Source organism: Phalacrocorax aristotelis, chromosome 2, assembly GCF_949628215.1.
Source record: "Phalacrocorax aristotelis chromosome 2, bGulAri2.1, whole genome shotgun sequence".
In the NCBI taxonomy this organism is placed as follows: Eukaryota; Metazoa; Chordata; class Aves; order Suliformes; family Phalacrocoracidae; genus Phalacrocorax; species Phalacrocorax aristotelis.
The window spans coordinates 48193495-48221107 of record NC_134277.1 but is presented as its reverse complement, the minus strand read 5'-3'; the positions used below and the strand labels follow the sequence as shown (position 1 = coordinate 48221107).

General features: G+C 41.5%; 3 protein-coding genes across 6 annotated transcripts in view; 1 reads left to right on the top strand and 2 right to left on the bottom strand.

Annotated features, from left to right (window-relative positions):
• Nucleotides 1-18311, top strand: part of ACAD11 (acyl-CoA dehydrogenase family member 11) — a 31679-nt gene extending 13368 nt beyond the window's left edge. Inside the window, exons 14-20 of one of the 2 annotated variants that reach the window (XM_075083394.1) lie at nucleotides 11922-11988; nucleotides 13414-13499; nucleotides 13693-13764; nucleotides 14716-14870; nucleotides 16762-16878; nucleotides 17334-17443; nucleotides 17938-18311. In XM_075083394.1, the coding sequence (XP_074939495.1) occupies nucleotides 11922-11988; nucleotides 13414-13499; nucleotides 13693-13764; nucleotides 14716-14870; nucleotides 16762-16878; nucleotides 17334-17443; nucleotides 17938-18052 (722 nt within the window). In that variant the 3' untranslated portion in view covers nucleotides 18053-18311. Of the gene's footprint in view, nucleotides 1-11921; nucleotides 11989-13413; nucleotides 13500-13692; nucleotides 13765-14715; nucleotides 14871-16761; nucleotides 16879-17333; nucleotides 17448-17937 lie in introns of both variants that reach the window. The other variant, XM_075083395.1, reaches the window with a different exon arrangement.
• Nucleotides 1916-7120, bottom strand: ACKR4 (atypical chemokine receptor 4). Its single transcript, XM_075083398.1, has 2 exons — nucleotides 6796-7120; nucleotides 1916-3952 (listed from the first exon to the last, which is right to left on the bottom strand). Exon 2 carries the CDS (start codon nucleotides 3931-3933, stop codon nucleotides 2878-2880), a length of 1056 nt encoding a protein of 351 aa, XP_074939499.1. The 5' UTR covers nucleotides 3934-3952; nucleotides 6796-7120; the 3' UTR covers nucleotides 1916-2877.
• Nucleotides 18312-19626: 1315 nt separating the features above from the next.
• DNAJC13 (DnaJ heat shock protein family (Hsp40) member C13) overlaps nucleotides 19627-27613 on the bottom strand; it is a 55225-nt gene continuing 47238 nt past the window's right edge. For all 3 annotated transcript variants that reach the window (XM_075083387.1, XM_075083388.1, XM_075083389.1), the window contains 6 exons: nucleotides 26926-27099; nucleotides 25703-25882; nucleotides 25307-25447; nucleotides 24721-24864; nucleotides 23796-23895; nucleotides 19627-20492 (listed from right to left, as the gene is read on the bottom strand). In XM_075083387.1, coding sequence (XP_074939488.1) covers nucleotides 20395-20492; nucleotides 23796-23895; nucleotides 24721-24864; nucleotides 25307-25447; nucleotides 25703-25882; nucleotides 26926-27099 — 837 coding nt within the window. In that variant the 3' untranslated portion in view covers nucleotides 19627-20394. The remainder of the gene's footprint in view (nucleotides 20493-23795; nucleotides 23896-24720; nucleotides 24865-25306; nucleotides 25448-25702; nucleotides 25883-26925; nucleotides 27100-27613) is intronic.

The following is a 27613-nucleotide window of genomic DNA, read 5'->3' as shown; positions in this document are numbered from 1 at the left end:
ATAAAACAAATATAATTGTGCTCCATTTCTCGGATGGAAAATTGTCTCTTCTTGGGTGAAGGCGCTAGAATGTAAAACAATGGAAAGAGCTGAATCAAGCTTTTGTTCTCTGAAGCAAAATCCAAGACTCAAATCCACTTTGGAGTATTGGGCCCTTTTTGGAACCTCTGAATTTTGGTCACATTCTTTAAATGTCATCTGTTTCGGTCAAGTAACTTACACATTTATGGCTGTAGCCTTTAAACTTTGTTTTTAGGAAGCTGTTTTTGACAGCTTGTGTGTGAGGTTTGAGTGTACCGTGTAGTTACAGTAAAATTTGGCTGCTTTTTAAACAAGCCTGTGGTGCTGTTGGACTGACTTTTACAGTTAATTTTCTTATACTGTACTTCCCAGAAAAAAACAATCAGTGGATTAGGCTGTAATTGGTAAATATCCTTGATATTATAGTACCATTAGTTTTTTACTGAAACATACATGACAACAACTGGAAAATCATAACTCCCTGGGAGTTTGGAAGCCAGCTACATAAATGGGGTTGCTAACTGGAGTGAAACTTGGATGTTTCATTTATGTACTTTTGAGTGTGGCAGCTACCTACTGATATATGCTTGTGCAATACCTAGACTCACCAGAAGATAGGGCACTCGCTCTCTCTTCTAGTGCTGCAAAACTGGCAGCAAAAGGAGTCATGGTGTCTTGTCTCTTGACCTGAGAGTGTCACTTAACTGCTGGCTGCCACCTTTGCTCTGGGTCAGTGTCTCCCAGCTGTGCATTGCAGTTCCTAAGGAAGTAATGGGAAAGTTTGTAGGAGGTCACACACACAAAATATTATTCATAAAATTAGTTATGTGAATTATAAAAAGGTGAGTAATCATAAGACAGTAAGCATGATTCGATTTGTCTTCTAATAAATATAATTAGAACAGTCAGATTTGCATAAAGACAGATGTACAAAAGGTGCTGCAATTTCAAGAAGTTTGACAAACACATGCAGCTCTGCCTTAAGAGTTGTCTTTTCTGCCTGGTTGGCTTTTTGGGTAGGATTTTTTGGGTTGGGTTGGGTTTTTTTTTTTCCCCTCCTTTTTACTCTGAGTGGACATTAGGACCTTGGGTGCTTGGGAATTCCAGAAGCCTGACACCCTGGTCAGAATGTCACTCTGGATGCAACCACTGTGTATTTGTGAAGACAAATCATAGACCACACATGCAGGGAGTCAGTTGCTTCGAGGAAGAACTGGAATTTTTTACCATGCTCTGCATGGGTGCTTTGCGCATCTACAGTAAATCCAGTATGGCTTAAACGTGTCAGATTTATGGTGTATGTGGAGACCGTCTGTCAAGCACTTTTGACATATCTGTTCATGCTCTAGTATGTCTCAAAATACTGTGCAGCAATTCTGTAGGCTTTTGTTATCCAAACAGAGGGAAGAGACTTGTGTCTTGTTTATGCTATTGTTGCTTCTTGTCTGTCATTTTAGAGCTTTTTCTTCCAGTTCATAATTGTGTAACTAGGAACAGTGTCTAAAAATGAGGAGATTCTTTTTGGCTTTTGTAAACCATAGATGAGGCATTTTGTCAGAGCCCATGGGATGTTTGAAGGCAGGGACTGTGTGCTGTAATACAACTTTCTTCATTTTGAAAGCTAATATGTCAATATATTTGAAATGCTTCCAGAGAGTTGTGGAAAACTCTTGTTTTCCTGGAATCCTTGCCAGCACTGTGGCAGGGGCAGCTTTGGTACCTTTCCCTGGAAAAACTGTGAATCCCACTGACCATGAACTCCATATGGACTCAGAACCTCTCTCATTCATCAACCAAGGCCTTTGCTGGTTGATAAGTGCCTATGATGAGAGAGGTCAATACCTACTTAAACAAAAAAAACCATGAAGATATGAGTAAATGACAACCAGTGGACTTTTTGCGTTCTTTGATTTTATTGTATCTAGATATATTTTAGCAGATACAGTGTTTGAATCATTTTTCAAATTCTGACCAGAAATTCCAGGCCCTGTATATGAAGATTTACTTAACTTTTTCTTACATTTCTGCTAATGCTTTGGCTGCGTTACTTTGGCATTTACATTTGATGTGACATTTACAGAGAACTAGAATGTGCCTCCCATAGGGTACAGGCTTGTTGAAGTTTAGGGTGAGCAGAAAAGGAGAGATGAAAGGTCATTTTTGGTAGCTACAGAGAAGGAGTTACTGGTTTTTGTTGAGGATGTTGTTGTTGCTATACATATGTGGAAACACATAGAGAATGGCTTCCCCCACTCCCACCCCCAATACTCAGCCATGAACTGATACCTCATTTCAAGCTGCAAATGCAAGGAATGATAGCTGAGGAAAAAACGGAACTGGCTTATTCGGCAAATGTTCTTATGTTTTACAAAGTAGTTGGAGAAACACAAAGTTATTAACTTTTGGTACAAAAGTTCCTGTACTGCTGTTTTATTGCTGATGGTTTCTTTTTCTGTATTACTTATATGCTTAGACATGTACAGATTGTTCATTACACAGCTATTTTAGTGTCTAGTACTGTGACCCTTTTAAATCTTGTGGGTTTTTAAGGTGTTTGGGCTTTGTTGTGGTTTTGGGGGTTTGTGGTTGTTTTTTGTGTTTTTATTGTTGTTGTTCTTTGTTTGTGTGTATAGTAAATATCTCTAGCTTTTTCTAGGAATTTCAGTACTTAGTTCTTGCCCGCTGCTTAATTTTGATCAACATGTTCCACTTTGAACTGCACTGTAGTGTCTTGGCTAGTTTGCAGGTTCAGAAACAAATCTGAAGGTTGACTTGCAGACAAACTGCTGAAACAATACCCCCAGGATTAGTAAATAATTCCCTTGGTTATAAAAGATAATGAAAGTAATGGAGAATCTATATAGTGAAACTAAGCGTTTCTTCAGTATTGTCTTCATAATTCACAGAAATTTCTTCAGGTCTTCCATGCTGTTGTTGTCTTCTCCAATAATTTTTTGCGATTTTCATAATATGCATTTTAAAAGAGGCACCCAGAAAGGCATAGAGAAGAGGGTTCAGGCAGGTATGAAACAAAGCTATGCACTTGGTGACCTGGAGTGCGACATCTATGGTTTTACTTGCATCACAGTCAGTAATCAACATGTAGATGATATCTATGGCTCGCCAGAACTTGACAATGTTGTAAGGTAGCTGGGTAATAATGAAAGTAGCCACTACTGCCAGCAAAACCATGAAAGGTCTAGTTTTTTTAGCATTTGCAGATCTAAAGATTGCTCGAGCAGTAGCTGAATAGCAGATCAGTATTACTAGGAAAGGAACCAGGAATTCCAGGATAATTTCCAGGATGTGAATGGTTGCTTTTAAGACTGTTTCCATGTTCATTGGAAATACAAGAAGGCATTCATTCCTGTCATTGTGTTTCTTGACTTGATTAAATATCAGTTCAGGGATACTGAATAAAATGGCGGACAGCCAGACGCAGGTGCAGGTAACCCTGCAGTGTTTACCAATTCTTCTGTGATGCCGGGATTGTGAAGTGGCCCTGTATCTATCCACACTGATACAGGCCAGGAACAGCATGCTAGAGCTGAAATTCATGGTGTACAGAGAAGAAGTGAGCTTGCACATTGAGTTTCCAAGTTCCCATCCCTGCACTGCATTTGCGGCCCAAAAAGGGAGCGTAAAGAGCAAGAGCAAATCGGCGATGGCTAGATGCATGATGTACACGTCCGTCTTGGTCTTCGGTTTCTTGCAATAGGCATAAATTGCAACCACTAATGAATTTCCAGCAACTCCAACAGTGAAAGCCAATGCATAGAACACAGGAAGGAATAATTTACTGAAGTTCCTCACGTCACTTTTTTCACATAGAAGCTCATATGTACTGTAATCTGTAACAGGGCTGAGATCATACTCCTCATCATCAATCCAGTAATCAGTTGAGTTATTCATATCCCAGCCTATGGCAAAGCTACAAGACACAAAAAAAAAAAGGGGGGGAGAAGGGAACATCAAAGAAATAATACTGGGTTTAAGTTTTTGAATTTCTGTGGAAGCCTAAAACCCCTGCTCAGGGTTGCTTATACATCTCAAGTTTAAAGAAGTTGTATATTGAGAATGCACTCATAAACAGTCAAAGCAGAGCTAGACAGTGATGGAGGCAGAACAGACTGTCTCAAATTCTCACGTGAAATGGGGTAACTGAGCAAATTAAAATGGATTCAGCTGAAATGCTTTCATTAACCTTAGCACTGGAGATTGCAAGGTGCTTGGAGTGCACCTCTCCGTTTTCCACGTTTCAGTTGAGGAGCCATCATTGCTTAAACTGCTCTGACAGAGTTATGTTTGACAGTGCTCCATTGCAAAATAAATTTGTCTGTACCCTTACAGGTCTGAAATTACACCTTCCTCTCTACAGCCTCTGCAAAGCAAAGGAGTACCAGTTGAAGGCTTTGCATGCTATTACAATAGAGTGGATAACAAATACTAACAGATGAAAGCTGAGCACCAAGCAGTAGTATTCTGTGCCTACTATCATAGCTTTTGGCAAATTTGGGATGTGAGTATAATATAGGGAGGGTGTGTGTATTTGTTTCACAGGCACATGTATACCTGCCCATTACATGAAATACTGCAGTGAAGTCAGTTGCTGAACAGCCTTAGTTTAGTGTCCATCCCACACAGCGAGGAATGCCTACGTGGAGTTTTTTACAAGATCAAATTGCTGCATCTTACAGCTGGAGACTTCTCGGAATGTTAGCACAGAAAGGAATTTATCACATACAGAACTGCCCACAAGTACCCAAACAGCTCAGAACCTCAGCTGTTTTTTTCAAAGTACTATCTCATGACAGATATACTCTGTAAACACTAAGGCTGGATTCTCACTGCCAGCTTAGGGTTGAAGTTTGAGTGTTCATAGCTTCAGTCTTAAGTAAGTCATACCCTACAGTATTTTCTTTGTTTTCTGTAATTGTGTTCATTGACTAATTTGCTGAAATTCTTTCTATTGTAAAATACAGTCCTGCAGTGCCCCGTTTTCTTGCAGTGAATGGGATTAAGATTTCTTAACAGCAGTAGCAAAAAGTAGCTGAGGGTGAAAAACACATTCCCTTTTCTCATCATCTGCAGTGTTTCAGAATTTGAGGCCAATGTTACTGAAAGCAGATTCTTAGCTGATATTCTGCCCCAGAGCTTTTCCAACTTGGCTTTTTCAACCTTGAAAAAAATCTAAATACTGTTTCTGATTTTCAGGCAAGGGTTTAAATGAAAGGTTGCAAAGCCTTTATTAGAAACAATACCTCTTAAATTTTTTTTAATGTATTTCGTCTACCAGGAAAAGAAAGTTTCTGATTGATCTCATATTCAGGGATACAGACCAATTAAATAGAAAGACATAAATAATTTATATTTTTGCTTGATATTTTTTCTCAGGGAATCTGCTATCTAAATTTTTTTTAAAGTGTGTTATTTAGAAGTTAATTATTTGGTTTGGCTTCATCCTTAATGTCTTTGTTGGATTATTTTGTTAACATTTCAAAACACTTCCCATTAAATTTTAAACAATGATTACTCTTAAGTCTTGTAGTCTGGCATTTACTGTTGCCTAAATGAAAGTAGAAAAATACAGTAATTCTTTTTATTAGTTTGGCAAGGGATGCCTATTCTATGCCTAACAAGCTGTGTTAGCAGGATTTTTCAGCAGGGGTAATCTTTTGCAGCTTTATAATACTTTGAGGAGAGATTCAGACATCAGCAGCAAATTTTATTAATTTTTTTTTTAGTAGAAAAGTAACTGCTGCAGGGACAGTTTAATCCACTTAGCAAGATTAGGAGAAAATTCGAAGTTAAACTGAAAAGATTTGGCTGAGGTCTAAACCACTTATTACAGAACCAGTCTGAGAATGCTTATTCAAGTTGGATCACTGGCAAGTTTGCTTGAAACCAAACCAGTAAACATTTCAGTGCAAACTTCAAGAAGCCTGCGTATCACAAAGCGGTTTGGCTGTGACAAGGAACACGCTCCGTTGCCTGATATGAGTTTGGCTGACCCGAGTCCTTGACAAAGTTAACTAAAATGCAACGGTTGATTTTTCTCCCATAAATTAAACAGTTATGTTTTGGCTAACATACTTATTCATATTTGTCATTCCTGTTAATGTTGTTTCTCAGGCGCACGTACACATGCCCATTACATAAAGCAGAGCAGTCCCATGGGAGTCAGGTGCTGAACAGCGGTGGAACAGGCTTAGTTTAGTCTCTATCCCATGCAGCGAGCCACCTTATGCCCACGTGGAATTTCTTACAGAATCAGATTGCTGTGGGCACATTCGTCTTACAGCTGGAGACTTCTCAGTATGTTGTGCACAGGGAGGAGTCTGATCATACAGAACTGCCCACAAGTACCTGAACAGCTCAAACCTCAGCTGTTTTTTCAAGTACTGTTTTCTAGGAGGTATATTAATAGACAGCTTTGCATGTTTTCTTGCAGAATTATTCCAGCCTTCCATTAAGATACAAATTCAGTGTTTCTGTGTGTTTAAACTTGACATGGGATTGTATGAATATGTGTTGAATGAAAGTTAATATCCCCGGTTTAAACAGACAGATTTTTTTCTTTAATGAATTAAGCAGTATTCTCTTCTTCTACTGAACAAATCTGATTTTAAGGCTGGTAATGAGCATGTGCCTTAATGAAATTATGTCTCTCTGTAAAGCCAGCTTAACTAAGAATAAATACTAGCTCTTCTCTATGTAAAAAAAAAGTATATCACACTTAATATACAGAGCAATAAGTATTAAACTGAGACTAACCTCCTTTTGTCAGCAGACTAGTAGCAGGTACAGCAGTTGAGATGTGCTTCAGTGAAATGATCTGAATTGGTCTGACATACCGCATTTTGTCTTCAAACACCACACCCTCATCTGGAAGTCAGTTGCACTTTCATTTTGGCTCTCCAGCTTCAAAAAAAAAAAAAAAATCCTGCTTTCCTGGAACCTCTTCTCACATAAAACATACATTTCCTGCGTTTCTCCCTGTTCCAACCAGGATGTGAGTGTTCTTTAGAAGGTCAAGACTCTCTCACTATTTCACTATGTCGGTTGTTTATGTTTATGTGGCTTTTATGAAATCATACATGTAAAATTTGAAAAGGAGAGAAAGAGGCGGGGGTGGGGTGGGGTGGGTGGAGTCTGTATGGGGCAGAGTTACCTGTACGGCATCACTATATTCTTTCCTCAGGACACTACTGCACTTCTGAGGGCTGCCTCTGTAAGGTTTTAAGGGATCCTTATATCCCCTTTTTAAGTAACTTTTTAGGGGATACAATAGAAAGATGAGTTTGCTTTTGTAAGATAGCACAGATTTATCTTTCAGTATGTGATATTGAACAAACCCAGGAAGATGATAGGGAAAAGATGTGAAAGCAAGTGGTAAATTGTCAACCAGAGTATAAGCAGATAGTCCTGCACCCTGTGGGAGAGTTCTCAGAGACTTGGATGTTACCAGTCAGTCATAATCAAGTTAGTGTTTGATATTTCTAAAGAAACTGCAAGCCAGGCAGATACTGTAGAAGAAAAGAGATGCTATTCCATCCATTAGGCTTCTTCCACTTGCAATGTGCTGTCTGTGTTATAGAGAGTCAAAACTTTCACAGGAAAGGGAAGATGGAGAAGTTCTGCAGTTTACATGCTGACATTAGAGTTTCTGCACTGAAGCATGGACTTAGCTGTGCTAAGAATTCTTAAAATGACTGGATTGTGCTTAAATTTCCACAATCTGTACTGTTTCAAATTGGTCTTTTGTGTGAGAGTACCTTGTGCAGAGTGTCAGGAGCCTTCTATGATCTTCCAGAGCTTTTATTTTGATTGAATTATCCTGTACCCTGTAGCAGTCCACTGAGTTTCAGAAAATGCAGTATCAATGCCAAACAACAGAAAGACATTCTGAGAAGACCAGAGGTCAGGTTTGCTTTTTGGCATGCTGGCTCAACTGACACACCTGCCACAGCTGGATTAGCCATCTGTCAGTGGTTCAACTATTTTGGAATATGTGAAAGGAAAGGTTTTTCAAAATGGGCAGCTAGGAATGTAATGGGCAGATGTTTTCCATGTGCCTCTAGCTTCATTTGCATTCACAACGAGAAAGGAAAATGGGTTGGGAGAGGAATTGGAGTCTAGAGAAAGAATGCTGCAATATTTGTGCATATTTCTGCAGTGTTTTTACCTTGAGTTGTCAAAGCACTTCACTGGTGTTATTGACAGTAGCCGGTAAGACATTTGGGTTGCTTCCCCCATGTGTGCTTCTTGCAAGTCATGTTGTTGCTTAGAGGCCTGAGCTATTTATCTTTAAAATAAGTGAATCTCTCAGTTCTGAATGGGCTTTATCTCAGTGTGGTCCCCAATAAAACAGAATAATCAGGGTAGAACTGAGAAAGCTCTCAGGGAAGTATCTCTGCGTGTTTCCTGCAGAAAAGACAGTTGTGTTACCAGTGCCTCAGAGGTCCTGCGGGCAGCCTGTAGGAAGGCAGTTCATGCAAATCCTGTGTTGTTTATTACAGGACCTCAGCTCCTCTTAACTTTGCAGGGTGCAGGGAGGACAGAACCTTCCAGTCAGGGTATGGAAATAATACTGTCTTGTAATGCTAGATTTCAGTATGGCCCCATAGGCTCAAGAATAACAAAAATTATTTAGTAAGTAAGTGTGAATGCAAAACGACAATGGATCTTGTTTAACTAAGAAGTGCTTGTGGCTGTGTAAAAGTGGGATGAAGGTGAGGAAAAAAACATTTCTAAGTGGTGTTGAGAACAGCTGTTCTCACTGGCACCATCTGAGACTGTGAGCTCCAGCTGGGCATGACTAGCAGCCACATTCAGTGACAGGACTGCGCTGCCCTTGCTGATTAGCTGCAGAACCCCAGTGTTGTCTTTGTCTTTACTGGTTGTAGCCAATTTGTTCACAGCTACACTATAATCTTTACCATACGTGAACTAGTTGCCCAGCAGTATTATCTGGAGAAAATGAGATAAAACTATGGAATACATTGTGCTAGTGATAGAAATTACTGCAGGCTCCCCTTTCTCCATTGGAAGATCCCCATATTACAAAAATCAATACCACGCTGCCATCCACCCTACTCAGTCCAGTTTCTTCTTGTGGGAGAGTCCGGAACACGTGTTTATCAGTGCCTTTCTAGGAAGCTGCCTAGTCTGTAATGTCACCACAGACCCTTGATCTTTAGCAGAGAGAGGTAACTCACCCGGCTTACCAGTGCAGCAGCCAACATGGCAAGAGTCATAGGTTTTCTAGGCATTCAAGTAGTAGATTATCTTGATTTAGACATCTTAGCCAAAAATTTGAAGACTGGGCGCTGAAAAATAGATAACTAGATTGCAAGAATTAAGTGCTCTTGTCTTCCGAATCCAGGGTATATGGCAGTTTCCTTAAGTAAAGGTTGTATTCTCCTTGTCTGTGCCACATTTAGTGCTCTCTACCAGGAAGAATCTGTATGAGTTGGTTGTGTGAAGATCAGTAATCTCAAGCATGCTACACCCCCTGACAGCAAATATTAGGCTTCTAATAGGACTGTCATCAAGTGCCTAAGCCCATTTTAAAATATCATTGTCCTTCCTTATGTGAGTGCGATGAAGAGTTAAAAAATGCAATACACTAGTTAAACTGACAATGTTTCCCAATGTAGCACCATTGTGGATTAAAAGTTTTGGACAGGTTGTGTGAAACAACATATACATATATATGAAAAACCTTATTAAAATCTTATCAATATGGAAATATGCTTAAAACTGACCTTCTAAAATCTCTACTACTTCTGTTTGTTGAATTGTAAGCTTCTTGCAAACCTACTTCTAACTCCTTCCAAAATTACAGGCTTCTCTGACTCTTTCCCCCATCCACCAGCAGCTTCTTTGAATTCTGTAAGTAATGCAAAAATGCCATTTACAAATGAGAGATTTATTCCATCCAGGCAGTCTGCATTTCTTCAAAACACTGGCGTCTTCCAGAGTCTTGCATTAGACCAGGACATCTTCCTCGCATTTATGGGTCAAGTTGCATAAAATTGATTTTGGTTATTCAGAACTTCGACTCTAAGGAGGGAAAAGGCCAGGAATCTGCCTTCCTTTGCTGTGTTCAGATGGGGAAAAGGGGATACAAAACGGAGGTATTAGTTTGCCCTCCAGAAACTTGTACTAATGATTTAGAGCATCTGACCAGATGTCTACCTCTCAGTGAACTCCTCACTAAGTTCAACATGAAACCTTCTGATTTTTTTCATAGGACATGGTGAAATTTGCCTGTTTTAGCCTTTTTTTGAAGGAGGGAGGTGACTTGAGGATTGTTTACAAAACGGGTTTTGAAGAGAGTCCAGAAAGTCAAAATATCTTTTGTTGTAAACCTCGCTTCAAGATAAATGTGGTTTAGAAAATACCACTTCTGCAATTCCTTACCTCCTCTGGAAGAGGAGCAGAATCAAATACCCCTTCAGATTGTAGCATTTCTCTTTGCAGGGTAGTACATTGCAAAGCCTCTCGTGTTACTTTGGGGTTGGTCACCCACTTGTTGCAGGTGCCCAAATGAGCCAGCTGTTTGAGATCTACCTTTCTTTTTTTAACCAAGCTGATTTATTCCCCCCTACCCCAGCTTTTAACTCAGACATTTGAGCTCATTATTATTGTACAGCTCATGGGCTGTAAATGCAACCCGACTTTGAAAACAGTGGATGAATAGCATATTGCAAAAGACGAAAGTAAACAGCCAGCAGTTTGGCCCTCAAAAGAGGCAGTGCTTATCAGAATGTAATAAATCTCTCTCCCATTTCCTGGCCATCACAGTGGCTGTTCTTAGGAGGAAATAGCTCAGGTCAAAGCCAGGTGGTTGTATTTTTTTAGACCAGCGGCTCCCAAACCTTGTGGTAACAGTTGCCAGAGAAGTTAAAAAGTCATCTGTGTTTCTGACCTCAAAACAAACCAAGTTGGTATAGATCAAATCTGGAATTAAACCTCTGCAAAGCTTGTCATCTGCATCGAGATAGCAATACAAAATGTACTGATTGTTACATACGTCAGGTATAGTCCTGCCCCCTTTTCCCTAGCTTTCTTGTCTGTGTGAGACTTTGAAAGGAATGAGAGCATGCTTTAGTACCAAGAAACCATTAAAGAAAAAGATAGTGAGAATTAAGGGTCTTAGAAATAAGATGCCATTTTAATTAATGGTAGAATCTTCTTTAGGACTTGTACATTAAAGTGCTAACTTTATGCTATGAAGACTTGTATCAAATAATGTTATCGATGGCTTGAAATGCTAGCAGATTATTTTCAGGTAATGATTCCACTCAGATCTTTCTTTGAAGTGCAAACTAAAATCATCTTCATAAAGAGGGAAAAAACCTTCATGCCAGAGAAGTTATGTTGAAGTAGTAGTAAGGTCACCATGGTAACCCTTTGATAGCCTGATTTGTGTAATCTGGATATAAAATGGTTGCATTTCATTCCCACATAGATCCTTCAGTCTTCATAATTTTAAGAAGCTTTACTTTTGAAATGGCAGCATCTCACCTTGAGATGTGCATTTGAATCACACTTATTTGCTGAGCTGTAACGGAGACACAAGTAATTAGATCCCATTTCAAGTACCTTCTTGTTCTCTTTTCATAGAAGTAGACGGTGGAGCTGGATCTTGGAGGGCTTGGATGTTTGGCTTTTCATTGTTTCCCTCCCCACAAGTCAACTCTTTTACATGTTAAGCAATAAGATATATTTTGTTTCAGTCTGATTACTCAAAGTATAAACATAGAAGTAGATTGCATGCTTTTGCTCCGGTATCACGAAAGGAAACGAGATTTATTTGTATGAAACTTCCTTTGATTCTACGTTGGGATTTTTATATTGAAAACTCTTTTCTGTGTTTATGACTTTTTTTTAAGGTGCTGGAAACCCAAATTGCAAAGTTGCAATTGTCATGGGCAAAACCAAAAACTCCTCAGCATCCAGGTAAAGATTCCTAGGAGACTCAAAGGATTACCTAAAACTTGCTTCCTGGAAGAGTCACTGCTCGCAAAAATTTTAAGTGACATACCCATAATTTCTTCGACCAGTTGGATGTGCTTGTGAATTACGGGGGAGTTTTAAACCTGTGCGTCTGTCTGTTTAGAGAAAACTGTTGCTGACCAAGCTCCTGTTTCACTGTTAGCTACTGGTGACCGAAGCCTCCCAGCCTTTTCAGTGTCACCAGCTTACACCTGTGTGCTTCCCCCCTCCATCGCACTAGTTCGAGTGTTCATGCAGCCGTGTGATGAATTGGATCAGGAAATTTTTTGGGGTTCACTAACTTTATCTTGGTCACATTAGCAAACCGTCTGCGTCAGTTGTTCAACCAACAACTATCTCTGGCTTACAGTTTATTTCATAAGTATAGTATATAAAACAGTTAACATGAGTAAGAATTGCTTGCTTAAATGATAATAAACCCAAAACCTTTCAGGTCTTCCCTGAACAGAATGAGTAGAAGTGGCACATCAGAGACCCAAAGTTACCTACTAAGTTTTTCACAAAGTTATCTGTGTAGAAAATTAAGTTTGAAACACGGGATGTTTGTTATGTGAAGTTGTGTGAGCTGAGAGCATTGCACATCTTTAATCAGTCCTGCTCTTTACGTGTAAATATAATACTTCCCTCTTCTTGTGCGAAATAAATACATTATTCAACTCTTAATCACCAAACTAAAATTGGCTTTTACAAAACCTTAGGCAAGCAATAAATAAAATGCTCCGTGACTGATTCCATTAAAGTCACACAGCTTGTAGTACAACAGAATTGGAACATTTATATCTCTAAGTTGGATTTTAGCCCAAATTCCACTTAAGTTTTACTTTTATGGATTTATATTAAGTTTTAAGATTTGTCTAGGTTCCACTGAGAAGTAAACAGTAACTTGCTCACAGCACAGTTTTTCCAACGGCTGAACAGACAGTGGCATCTGTTGAGCTCTTTGAAGCTGAACAGAAGTTCACGGAGGGGACCATGTGGTGCTGCACTTTCTTGAACTGGAGACTGAATTCAGGGACATGCACGGGCTGTCACCTGCAGTTCTGTGTGACTGCTAACTGACCTTAAATATTCAGAAGGAATTTAAACATGGGGATTCTTTTCCTAAACTATAGACAAGCCAAGATGATGATGATGATAAAACATGTTTCAAGAACAAAAAAATGCGGAGCGGGGAGGAAATGGACTGGGTGATACAGAAGTACTTGCACAGAAGTGACAGAAGTAGTAGGTTTTTGGTCGTGGTGCATTAGATCTCAACATTGGCTTTATGCAAGTGCTAAACGGAGGATAGAAAATTAAAAAAATTGAGGGAGGGGACAGAAGGGAGGCCTAAAGTGAATTGTAACTTGTGCATTTTGTCTTGATCAGGTACAAGCAGCATAGTATGATCATTGTTCCCATGGCCACGCCAGGGCTGAAGCTGATAAGACCCCTCTCAGTGTTTGGCTATCTGGGTAGGTGGTAATATTTATCAGCTATATGTGTATTAACTTGTTAGTAATCTCAGGAGCTGCAGTAACACTAATAAATATTGTATATGAAATAAATCCATAAAATGCATATATAGAGAAAGGATTAGGAATGGAAGGCCTGTATTTTTATCCTCATTTGTTTTACCCTGCTGTTGTGTTTCCTCTGTGCTTGTAGATGAGATCCATGGAGGGCATTTTGAGATACACTTTAGTGATGTGCGAGTACCTGTCTCCAATATAATACTGGGTGAGTTTCAGTATTAATACCTTTTTAATACGTACAGCGATGAACCAAGTTTTATGAAACGGTGGTTTATTTTATGAATCACCATAAGTTATTGTAAACAGCTATGGTCGGTTGAGCCAGGGTCTCAAACGTGAGGAAGGGTGAGCCCGCTCTTCCTTTAGAAGTCTACCTGCTCTTGAATGTAACTTGTTTAGAGCAGAAAGGTGATGGAAGGAAGCAGGGCAGCTCTAGGTGTTGTGTGGAAATCGCTTCCCTGAAGTAGAGCAAAGCAGACACTGTCAGTCAGTGGTGTTCTTTCCCCAAAACCAGTCCTCATAGACTTTACAGATTTTTTAAAAAGAGCGTCCTGTTGTAGTCCGTGGCCGTCCAAGCCTGGGTGTCTGCAGACTTAGGAGAAATGAACAAAAAAAAAAAGAATGAATGAGCAGGCCAGCATTGTGACCTTCTGTGGGGAGAACTTTGCATTACTTCTCTCACTTTCAAAAGAAATCAGGATTTACAGTGTTTCCTCTCTACTATTTTTATTTCTTTGAAAGAGCTTTCTCTTTTGAGTAGCCCTTGAACCTGGAAACCTCTAAGTCTTTCCCCAGATTCTCATACCAAATCTCATAGAAGTATTTTTCAATGTAAGATTAACAAGATTAAAAATAAATCAGGTAAATCGAAGCCTCTCAGAAACCATCTTGGAGCATACTTTGTACTGTAAATATTAAGAATGTGTCAATATAGGTCTATCTGGAGTAAACAAGCACAACTGTTCTGCAAAGTAAACTTTTAAGAACATAAACTTTTAAGAATATAAACTTTAAACTTCTAAGAACATAAAGTGCAAAATAAAATTTTAAGAAGCTTGCTTCTAGTTCTGTTGCCATGAGGCCACTTCTGCTCAGAGCCGTGGATTTCAAGTGGGAATCAAGACGTCTGTCTGTGCCTGCTTTTCCTTCCAACCAGGTGAGGGCAGGGGGTTTGAGATAGCTCAAGGTCGGCTTGGGCCAGGCCGTATTCATCACTGCATGAGGTCCCTTGGTGCGGCTGAAACTGCTTTACAGATAATGTGCCAGCGCGCAGCGCAGAGAGAGACTTTCGGGAAGAAACTGTATCACCACGTAAGCACATTTCCTCTTTGTCCCAATTCACGTGCTCCAGACCTCCAGACACCATCCTGTGTTTTGCCCACACAGAACCTTGTGTGGTATCAGACTCTGATGGTGGACACTGCAATAGACGTGCCCTAACCTTGAATTCCTATTCATAATGCTCCCGGTGGCAAAGGAAAAAAAAAATAACATTGTGAGGCTCCCAGCTTTCACTGTAACCTATGGGACATTTTTTTTCCCTTGCAGTGAATTGGATGCCTGTTGCTGGATTTTAGTACAGATTTTGTTGCTGTGGGTTTTTTTCTCTGCTTTCACTGATCAGTTCGGACAGGTATTTTTTCAGGCATACAGTTTATGTTTCCATAGTTATAATCTGAATTCACCATTTTTGCATATCGAATTAGTCACTGAGACTTCTCCCATTCCTGATTACTGGAGATGCTCGAGGGTCTAAATTTGACTAAAAATTTTACTTCTCTGATCAATTATTTGTACTTACTTATAAGAGTACAGGCCAAACCAAAGCCATAGCGGGATTTTTGGTCTTATCTTACTCTGGAATTGCAATACTGTTTTGTGAGAGAGAGAGCTTGCTAGAACAATAAAAAGAGGACAGTCTGCTTTTTATAGGAACCATCAGCATTTAGTAGTTGGCCTATCACATTTCAAGTGTTCCTCAGTCTTATCCAACAGATAGGATGACTCTATTGGAATAAACAAGTAAAAGCAACGGAAAGAGGGAATGGAATTAGTGTCTGGCACAGGTTATAAAAATTGCCTGTACAGATCCAGAGGGAATAATCTTACATATCTATTTTCCAGTCATGTCATTGCCAAACTTCCATTTATGACCATAACCTAGAATTTATAAGGGTTGGATGAGGTGCACGCTATTTCTCCAAAGCTCGTTAAAGTAAAGCCAAGGTTTGATGAAGCCGGAGGCAAGACCTGAAGGGCAGCTGCGTAGCCAGCATAGGTCCTGCACAGCTCTGGGCTAGCGAAGGAAGAGGTGGGGCTCTTGGCAGCCTTGGGTAACCGGCTGACTCACCCCTGCCCCCATGGCAGTTAGTTACAGTCCCGGCAGCTGTCGTCAGAAAGCACGAGTTTGCACACCTCCACCTTTGCTGAGCCCCCAGCCTTTGCACTGAAGTGAGTGATTCACATTTGCTCACGTCTCCTGCAACTGCCAAGGCTACAAGGTCCACGCTGCAGGCAGAAGCGGGTGCCTGCGGCTGGCTCAAGCTCCAAACAGCATCACATCAACTTTTTTTTCCTACTGTGGTATGTTGGCTGCAGCAGGGAATTAGCCAATAGGAGTAGGGAAGGGCTGCCAAGACAGTAACTTCGTTTGGGAGCTACTAATTTGTCATCAATGCGGCCAGATACAGCAGGCACCACCCTGCAGCTGTTTGTCTGGGTGAGTAATATATCATCATCACCAGTAGTTTAAGCAAAACAACTGATTCCTTTCCTCTTTCACCCCGCCCAGTTTTTGTAATCTGGGGCACGTTACACAGAAAGATGGTTTTGAGCCCTGGTAGTGGGTAAAGTGGGGAGTGAAAAGGAGGCTTTGAAGGGCTTCAGGAAAATGGCTAGCAGGCACTGGGTCTGACCAGGAAATGCGAGCGTGCCAGAATCAGGAGTTTTTCACCCTTATCGTCTTTCCTGGCAGGAAAAGAACCCCTCTATCTTCAGTATTTTTGTCAGCCAAGCGTTGTCTTTCTTTTTCCCTCCTATTAGATTACATGCATCAAACTAGCTTTAATTTGCACAAGGGTGTCATTAAATGACAGGACTGTGCACACGCTGAGATAGAGGAGCAGTGTCCTTGGGGCAGGCTTACCTGGGCACGCTAGGAGGCATCAACTGACTTTCTGCTTCTCGGTTTTGGTTTCTGCAGGAAGTTGTTGCCCACTGGATTGCTGAGTGCCGCCTCAGCATAGAACAGGCTCGACTGCTTACACTAAAAACAGCCGGCAAGATTGATGTGTTGGGCAACAGAAAAGCAAGAAAAGAGGTAAATTTTTCTTTGCCAGCCTTAGGCTAGGACTTGGGGTTGCAATACCCGAGCATTCAACTGGTTGAAATACAAGCTAAAACACGTTGCTGAATGTTACCCTTCTTATCACAGAGCGTCACTTTAAGTTGAAAATAGATGGCCTTAAGAGGGCATTATCATGCCATTGCAAAGCATGCTCGGTTAAAAACTTTGAGATCACTCTGATAAAGTATTTAAAAATTTAAGAAGTTCATGTATTGTTCATTTGTCTCAAGACAATGTGAGTTTTGGGTGACTGTCTCTCCTGGAAACAGTTTTACCTTACCCAGGGAACAGGAACAGCAGCGCTCTCAGTCCATCAAAAGAGGAAGGAATGTAGCATGAGAGACAAGTCTTCACCAGAAGCATTAAATAAACATTTTCAGTTGCTTATGAAACGACTGCGGATAATGTGAGTTCTCTTCTAACCACAGGTAGCCATGACCAAAGTGGTTGTCCCTCGAGCTGTGCTTAAAGTGATTGACTGTGCAATCCAAGTGTGTGGCGGAGCTGGAGTTTCCCAGGATTTTCCTTTGGCTTCTATGTGAGTAAGGGAGACTTTGCTGTAGATTCTAAGCATCCCTTTTAAGATAACTTTATAACGCCCAGTACGCACTGTTTCACCTCAGCTGGCCTAAAATAATGGCCCATGTGCCTTTAAACTATAAAGCTTAAACCAAGTGCTTTTATAATTCAATTCCAATGCAATTGCATTGCTTTACCCTTAAAAAAGAAAGCAAGCTGGCACTGGACCTAAAATAGTTCTTATCAGCAGCATAGCTGAGTTGTTTCCCAAGCTCAATCTTATCCCTTATGGCCTTGGGAAGAAGCAAGCCTTCACAATTTCCAGCCCACACATCTTAGTCCTGCCAGGACTATTTTGCTGCAGTAGCTCCTGCGTAAGATAGCTCTTTTCAAAGAGACTATTGTTAGAAGGACGGCCACAGCAAGAATAGCGCTGAGAACTCATCCTATCGGACTGGCTTGCTGCTGTGGCAGGATGAGGAATCTCCCCCTAATTCAGATCTTCTGACACAGGTTTGCTTATATACGGACCCTGCGCCTGGCAGATGGGCCTGACGAAGTTCATCTCTCAACAATTGCAAGGTGGGAACTGCTTGATCAGTCAAAGCAGCTAACTGCAAAAATCTGAGGTCAGCATAAAGCCATCTCACATGGAGGGAAGATTTAGGACAGATTTTGTTCCGTGCAACAGCGTTGATTAAGGTAAAACTGGATGACTACAAAAACTTGATTCTACCTTGAAGCAATAAATACCCTCTTGCTCTTTACTTGTAATTATTACATTTAATAATCAGAGGCTTGCTTTTAAAAATTTGCAGAATGTCATGTAAATACCAGAATTTGTCTGGGTTCTTTATAACACTAAATAAAATCTATTTTCTAACAGGCCTACAGTGCTTTATTTCCTGAGCCAAAGCCCTCTTTTATCCTTGTATTATAGGCAAAGCAGTTTTGACTCAGAAGTTTCACCCAATCTGGTTTATTGCAAGCTAGGATAAACTTTTAATTATGAATTAAATGACAATTAAACACTTAGGGTAATACCTTTGTTTTCCCTTTCCAAAGCTTAGTTTCAGTCCCACCCCTCCTCCTTCCCAGCTCCTGCTCTCAGCTGCCCTCTGTCCTTCCCCTGCCTCCCCTCAGGCAAGGCCAGGGGCAGCACAGGAGCCTGGGGGAAGCGCTTTGTTTGCTACTCCTCGCTGCTTACTCCTCCACTTTCTTTCTCCAACGGGAAGAGATGCGTTTGTTCCTTATAGGTGCCCCTTTTGTCTTCCCTTGTCTGTCTGTCTTTCCTTTTGTGCATCTTCACAAGCCTCCCCCTGCTCCTGGCCCCAGCTCCTCCAACCTTTTTTTAACAATGTGGCACCTTCCCCTCTGAGGAGCTGAAGTTTTGGCTGGAACCCTTAGTGACTGGCCCACGGCAGTTCATGGCCACCTCTGCTGCTACAACAGGATTTGCCATTTATGCCCAATACACCTTTGTGAAGCTCTCAAAGGACAGAATTCCTCAGCTCTGCCTTTTTAAGTCCTCTTCAGCATTAGTTAGTTATAAGAGAACTTGTTGGCACAGTACCATAGCAGGCAGATCACAGCATACTGTGCCAGCTGTGGTTCCACCTCCTGTAAAGGCAGGGCAGTCCCTTCTCAACTTATACAGGGTGGATCAACACTTAACATAAGGACACAAGCAGTTTGGTCAGGCAAAAACTAAACAAGGCATCAGGATGAGCCTATGGCTGAGTGCTTGCCGGAAGGGTGTTCCAGCAAAGGCTGCTGCACTCAGGGCAGTAACAGTTTCAGAGTACCTGGAACTGGAAGCTTTCTACAAGGAAGCTCCTTACCTCATATCAATTCATTATAACCTAAACCACAACTATAATCCCTTCTGAGAAAGCAATAATAATTGTTTATATTTCCATCCATCTTGGTTTCCTCTTGCTTCCTGCCAGGAATGTTTCCAAGGAAGTTGAGCGTGTCAGCACATCAGTGGCTGAAATACATCTCTACTCCGGCACAGCCTGCACTGTACAAGCAGCCAGGCTTCAGGAGCTCTGCTCCTGGCTGTCAAAACCTGCACAAACATGTTTTTCCAAGCAAGGCTGCCCAGGAACCCTATTTAGCCACGCTCACATTAAGGTGTCCGACCACCCTTCCTTTCCCACACCTTTGAAGAAAGAGCTACATAAGAACACCACCTTTAGCTCATTAACAAGGCTCTTAATTCCCTTTATTTTAAAATTTTATGTACATATGAATGATCTGTATAATGTACACTCAATATAGAAAGTTTTTATATACTGGATAATGTATAGAACATTTCACAATTACACTAATTTCTTACATGACATGTCAACTTTAAGGTTTTTTTTGCTGAAGCTTTGTCAATTTGGTCAAGCCAGTTATACATACAAATGTCTAATGCTGTCTGATCTCAGGAAGATAATGTTAATGATTAAGGACATCAGTGAACTGGTGCAGGGACAAACCTTTTGCGAGTCATGTTCGATGGGAGTGATGGCATCAGACTGGGAGAAGGAGGGGTGCCCTTTTGGGGGGAGGGGTCAGTGAGGTCAAGTGATTTTAGCCCAATTCCCCTAGACTGTAGCTCAACTCCAGTCATGCTAATTCATAAAATATAAAAACTAGGAAAGTTTGATTCACAGTCTTGTAAACAAATAGAAAGGAACAAAATGTGCTTATGTACAACAAGAAAAAAAAATTCTTGTGTACCCATTTCAGCTGATCCACAGAGTGCTTTCTTGTGTTACAGTGTGATAGTTAGAATCACTGACTTTTTCCTAAGAAAAAAAACAGAAAACAAAAAGACCCCAACAGTCATAGAAAAAGGAATAACACTGTCATTAAACACTTGCAAAGGCAGTAAGTTCACTTCAATGCGTTGGAGGAAAGTGCTGTTCCTCATCACTGGCCAGTCTGCCTTTCTGTCTCTTGCACAAGAATTGCCAGTCCTTAGCTGACATCTCCCACTTCGTTGTCTACCGGGGGTGGAACGTTGGGCATTACAGACGTCGTCGTCCCTGCAGTGAGGTAACCAGCAACTCCAGGGCCTTTCAGGAAGAAAACAGAATATCGGCGATTAGTTTTGATTCTGAAGAGTGACTGAACAGCTTTATTTCCTCTGGTGACACTAAAAAGCATCATCCAAGTCAACCAGACACCTTAAACAAGAACATTTAAGAGTTTTTGTTTAGATTCTTTGGAATCTAGGCACTCTAGGCATTGAGGCATCTTAGTCCACTTAGCAGAATGGCTTGTGGAGACCATTCTCAGACTTGCGCAGCATTTTTCATTCAGATGTGCCAAATAAGTTACAAAAGAACCCAAACCACCAGCATTATCCACCTCGCCTTCCACCATGGAAGTGGCAGTAAAGGGGGGGCAGCCTTCCTTTGCTAAGGAAATGACCTGCTGCAGGAGTGACCTGAGTTCAGGCACGCTTTCCACTACTGGGCTCCACGTTTATGCTTTCAGTGTTGCAAAGGTTTTCCCAGCCACATACTTAAAGAAACTCAGTGGGCTGCCCCGTGAACAAGCAGAACTGCCTTATGCTTGTCTGGGCAGCAATTTGTGCCTTCAATTAGAAAAAGGAACAGTGTTCTTGGGATGCACAAGCTCCGTATCAGAGATCAAGACCTCCTAATCGTTAATAAATCTATGCTGGTTACTATAGGGACGGTCAGTTCTGCACTGCAGACAAAGCCCGTCTCCCTCAAAGCTCGGAGTTTAAGTTACAGACATAGAAACATTCAAATGCACGCAACAAACTCATGTTGCAGCATGAGACGTCTCAACAGCAACTCTTATCGGATTAATGACTGCAGAAAGCTGCCAACCTGCAGCATGTTCCTGCTTCAGTACAACAATCAACCTGGCACGAGACCTTCAGCCTACACTGCCAGTCTTCAGCATAGTAAGTTCTGCTGGGTCCTTTACTCTCCTCCCCGGAAGTCACCCTCACTACGTTCTCCTAAATTTACTCTCCCTTCCTTCCCCACCCTCCCTCCTCACACTACAGCCCAGAGCCAGAACACCAGAGCATGGTTTGTCTCCTTGCCAACAGTCCTACTGCAAGCAAGGGAGCAAAGCAAGCAGCTTCTTTGGTGCAAAAAAGCTGCCTGGCCTCAGAAGGCAACTTCTCTTCGCCAGCCCATCGGGGGCATCTGCCAAGACCCAGACCCACTTCTACACGTCCTAGGGCAAAAATCCCACTAGTTCTCTCGTCCTTAAAACTCTTCCGTTATGGAGGATTCGTAACATACTTCAGAAGTTTAGTTCATTTGTAGTACCAGCAAGTATCAGCCACTGCAGTTGTTAGTTTTCTGCTGCTGTGCGCTTGAAGACGACAAGTTTATCGGTGCTTTGCGGTTTGGGACCACGCATTTGTTACAGGTCTATGACATGCATCTATTACTTGGAACGCAGCAAGTGCGGCGTGCATTTTGCAAGGTGGTATCTACCTGCTTTAGAGAGCTACACAGAAGTTAGCAAGCTGCCTGGCAGAGCAGATCTAAAGCCCACTTCTCAGGTGAAGGGGACTGCTGCCAGTTAGAAGGGAAGGAGAAGAGACACCTGAGGGAAGAGAAATAAGCAAGGGAAGTTTCAAGGGAAGTGCAAATAAGCAAAGCAATTTGAAGCAAGACATAAGGCAGAATACAAGATAAGGCAGATTAAAAATAAAGCTTGTAGTTTGTTTTCCATCTATACTTTGCATTTGTACAGCATCTGCATTCTACATTTGCAAGCACTTGAACATTAGGCAGTTTAAATGCAGCACCGGCCCTAAGGCAGTTGGATAGCTGTGTTGCCCCCAGCCTCGAGCCTCACCATGCCATGGCTTCAGTTCTTCGCCAGCATTCACTTCATATTTCTGATTTATAGTATTTATGAAATACCAAGGAAATTCAGTACCAACTGAATCAAGCGCTCAAGTGTTCTTTGTCAAAGCAGCATCAAATGGTGCAATAAACAGAACTCCTGTTCAGAGCTAAAGCACAGAGTCTTTCCTGCACGGAAAAACACATCAAGTGTTGCAATATACCTGCTCTCACAGTATTAAGCATCTGCTTCGAAGTTGTCCAAGTCCTGACCTGAAAGGCTCTTGCTTCATTTTCTCAAGAGACACACTAGTATCTTGCAAGAAAAAAAACCACTTTCCTATCTATATGGCCAGCTGATTTATACCTCATTAATTCAGCTACGCTCAAAAGCTTTACCAAGATCCCTGTTTTGGGTTAGATGAGAAAGTTCCATGCGGCACATGGAAGCATTCGTATTGACCTGTCCAAGGGCTTTAAAACCTTACCTGGGAGACAAAACTAAAGACCAAATGACAGCTATTGAGGACTCAGAAGTTTGCATCACATGGTGCTTTAGACAGAGTTCGCTGCAGTGTCATTACATAAAATATTTTCAGCTATAGCAAGTAATCTGTGATAGCAGGGTTTTGGAATGTGATACAGCAGAATGTAGTCATTAAAGATGTGTCTACCAAGCGCTGCACGAGTGAAGGAAGAACCAGGTTTTGGGTTGCTGTGATTTAACTGTTGCAGGATTATGTTCACACCCTGCCATTACCAGCAAGGAACTTCACGAGCTGCTACCCTTTGTGTGCGCACGGCATGCGGCACCTACAGCTAGAATGCTCTCCTACGCTGGCTAGTGGGCTGAGGTGGCACCCCGGGGTGCCACTTTAGTCTTGGCGGCACCAGCAGGGACTCCCCCAGGGCACACCACAGGAGCGGTCAAGTATACACCGCACGCTCCAAGCAGGGGCGCGAGGCCCTTCCCACCAGAGAAGGGCCCTGCCAGTGCACAGAGCCTGGCTGGAACATGGCCCCACGCTCCGAGCTGTTAACGTTCAAAATAATACAACTACTTGCCTAACGCTAAAGCAGCCTAATTCACATGACAATTACTACAGACAAAGTCTAGGTGATTTTGAAGTAAGTTTCCTCCTCCTCCAGCCTTGGAAAACAATTTTTTCTAGACATAAACTAGACCGATCCTGAGAAAGCTTGGAAAGTTACTGTCATCCATTAGTTCTGATTACAACTCTGCCTTATCGCTACAGGGTACTTGCAAGAATTGCCAGTGCCCAGATTCTGTTGCTCTGGTATTTTAGAAATAGGTACAGCAAAGACTATCTAGAAAAATACATTCAACCACAAAAGAAGAGTTTGGCTTTTAGTAAGTGGTTTTAAAACTTACTGTATTTTTATAGCATTGAATGTTGAGGCCACATGATGGCACTAGATCCTGAGGATAAAAAAAAACTCTCTCCAGAGTCAAGCCTGACAATTAAGTAACAGTTATAGTACGAGTCAGAACATAACTAGGAAAGTGCTGCCAACCTGTGAGGTATCCTGCTGTTTGTGTCTCAGAAATGAACAAGTCATGTTTCTGATCCTTGAAGGCACTCCACACAGAGGAACGAGTCAGAATTTCATTTACCTACAGCATTTGAAGAGAAACACAGTGAGCAAGTGACATTTGTAATGTTCTAGGAGAACAAACTCATTTTCTAGAACCAAGCCATTCTGAAGGGATCACCAAGTAGCACAGCAGTAGTTTAGGCGGCAATACAGAATTGCAAAGTTCCAAGGAGATTGTAGCAACTTGCTTTTCCATTCAAATTGTGCAGCTGAACACATAATACAGAAGGCTTATGAAGAAGTAATTTAGCAGCTTGACTTTCTCCCTCATTCCCCAGTTAGGCGCCAAGGAAAAGCAACCCTGCAAGCAGCCACTTGCCTTGCGTCTCGAGCTCAGGTAGAACAGAACTTTTCCTGTACTACAGTGAGATAGGGCCAACTTGGAAGGAAACTAATGACAGGTCTTTCCTCCCTTTGAGAAAGTTTAACACAAGGGTACGAGAAAGGCACCAAGAACTAGCACAGTTAATGGGACAGATTTTACCAACTTGAATATGGATCTCTAACACCCCTATAGATGTCTGCAACAGCACTTATCCAGGAAACAGAGACATTCACATTTCTAACAGAAGTTTGAAAGAGTTGCCAGTAGAGGCTTACGAGCTTGTAGAACACTCCTGCTCTTGCAATTTGTCTTTTGCATTAGTGCTCTTCACATGCACTGAACCAACGACTTCTCCACAAGAAAGAGATGGAGATGTCCCAACCCATAATGATTTCACAGTTACACAATTAACATTTCAGGTGGGATGATGTACGTGACAGCCATAAGATTAAACACGGGATGTTCAGAGTTTGATCTTCCAAGTGTACAAAGCCCAGTTAAGGACTTGTTAGGACTTACCTGTTCTCCATACTGCAGGCTGCGAGACATGGATTTCAGAGTTTTAACAATCTGAGCTTTTGTTGCAGATGGGCTTTCCAGGTTCTCAAGACCAATACCTTCAAGCAGCTTTAGAAGATACGGGACCAAATCTGCTTTCAAAGCCTGCAAGCATACCCAAGTGAGTTGTCTTAGCGTGGACGAGGAAGTGCCATACCGATGTTAATGTTACTAGCAGTGTGAACCACAAGTACCAACAGCTATTGCTAAGTATGTTTAGCGAGTCAATTTCTCCTCACATAAAGAGAAAACAGAGATACCAGCCAGCAGTTCTGCTCTGTCCAGGCATAAACTCAGTTGAATTAGCTGGCATTCCTAGGTTACACTTTCTCAGCAGACACAAGCCAATGCTATCCTATGCATTACGCTTCAATGCTCGTGTAGCCTCCTTCAACAGGCCCACGTTTTGGATAAAGGACTGACTTCTGGCTTCTCCAACATGAAAAGCCTCCTGGACACTGAATTTGGATGGTACCTCTGTTATGAACAGTGAGATAGCCAAATATAAAACTATCACGTTTTTACAGACTGAGAATATACTACTTACTTGGGCTACTAAATCATTTTGTTCCTTCTGAAACATTCGATTAAGTGCTTCACAGGCTACACCAATTATATCCGATCTCTTTTTCATTCCATTCATGAGAGGGCTAATGGTCTCTAGTGATGCCATTGCTCGAACACAAAGCTACAGAGATACAGAAACATTCAGAGTACCCATTTTAGGCTAAGCTTGACAGTTATGGCAGATATAGTCCAGCCAAGGCCATCAATTTCTCAGTATCTTTAATCTATCAATTCCACATTAATTAGCTATAAATCCCTGCTCATCTGCTATGCAGTATTTATAGTCAGAATAATACCCTTCTAGGAACACTACTAAGCAATACAAATCACTCGTTATGCTTTTCTCTCCTCTCAAGCACTTAAAATGATTCAGTACCTCATTGTCAGACAATATGTGCACGACACGAATGGCACTTTTAGGAATGGCATTGTTCTTGTGATTCATAGCTTGGATTATCTTGTGAAGGTGACCAAGTGGAGGAACCTGATCAGCTAGCTGAGGCTGGGCACTGAACAGGCACACAGTTGCTGTGGTAATGGTTTCTAAAGTTTCCCCCTGCAGAAAACCAAAAACCAACAGAAAACGTAACTCAGTAAAGCCTTACATATCACCGTAACAGTAAATTTCTCACTTGCTCTGCATTATAGATTTTTTCCTTAATGCTTTTATCATGTCACTTGGCTCTGAAGGTGTTAAAACAGGAAGTTTTGGACCTGATCATATTGTTTTATAGTGGCAGACAGCCACTAGTTTCACGGAGACAGATCACACAGAAGTTTCTAAGCTGTTTCCAGTACCTAGAGAAGCCAGCGTCTGGCTGCAGCCTCTGCATGCACAGCAGCACACGTGCCAACTTGGTCAGTGGAAGCATGACAGCACAGATGTTTAGGCCGACCACCTGAATGCCTTAACGGGTTCTGCAGCCTGTGCAGCAGCACTCACCACACTTGCTGTATTCTCCGTGCCTACACAAACTGCCCTCACATCCTTGTTCCAAAGATGTCCGTTTTACTCAATGTACAAGTTAGTTGCCTCCCTGCAAGTCTAACCCAGAATCTGTCTGAACACTGTTTAAAAATCAGTTATTGGTAATATCATTAAGTTATGACTTAAACATTGTTCTCATTCAAACTGTAACACATTAGTTCTACCGCGTTACACTAGTTGTTAGGTGGCAGCCTTGTACAGGTCACATAATTTACACCAGAGCGGGAAGTTAGTGTTGCAGAAGGACACCAGAAGTGTCAAGAGCTGAAAATTTTCAGGGCAGTGCCAAACAAGTGCCATTTTCTTACATTGGTCAGTCATGGAATAATTAAAGACACTTCATTTGTTAAGCCTCATCTCTACCACAAAATAAGCCTCTGAGACTTACTGAATCTAGTTCTGTGGCTTCAGGGACTTTAAAAGCACTGATTCATGTTCAGAAGTTGCCTAAACGTATCTACATGCTTTTACAGAGAGTCAGAAAGCAGACAAAAAAATATCATTCATGTTGGGAAGAAAGTGTGAGAATCTAACTTAACCAGATACTAAGAGACTGGCAGCTTAAGCCTGCTAAACAAATTCAAAGAGCAGAATCAGAAAAATCATCTTACATGGGGGTTATTTTTCTCCAGTAGTTCAGTAAACTTTTCCAACAGTGCAATGAGAAATTCTCTTGGTTTCCGTAAAACCCAGGCCGGCTGGGCAATAAAAATCCTTAGGAAGACTCCCCCCACTGAAAGTTCACCTTCTGCCTCACCATATACCACAGCAAAGTCTTCGGGCAGCTGTTGAATTGTAAAGTAGAGGGAGTTATTGGCAAGGGTATTTGTGAGAGCTGTAATTGTTTCTTTAACATCACGACTAAGTGGCAAGGCCACTGAACTAACTGTGCTCTCCAAAACGGAGCTGTGCCAGATCAACACACACTTCATCTTGAAGAAACATGAGGTAAGAAGTGAGAGTAGAAAGAACAGTGCAGGCAGTACTACTAGAGTGGACTTCTCTTTCAAAGAACACATGTAACTTGAGTCTACAACTATGCTAGTGGTAACAACTACTTCAAGAAAAGTACCAGCAACAAGGCTGATAAAACAGCCCTTTCCTTTCTTTCTTGCACACCTCAGGGGAAGGTTTCTCACCATTAACCTAGGAAAGCTTCCAGTTTATACCTGCATCAAAATAGCCATCCTATATGTTTAGAAGTTGGTTTAATGTCAAACTAGACCACTGCTGGGAGGAAGTCAAGCCTGGCTTTTCATAGACATTGGGAAATACTACAGAGACTGAAACATCTCACTG

What these genes read in the sequence shown, in the direction of transcription:
- ACKR4 (XM_075083398.1), bottom strand. Translation starts at nt 3,933, where the DNA reads ATGAATAACTCAACTGATTACTGGATTGATGATGAGGAGTATGATCTC.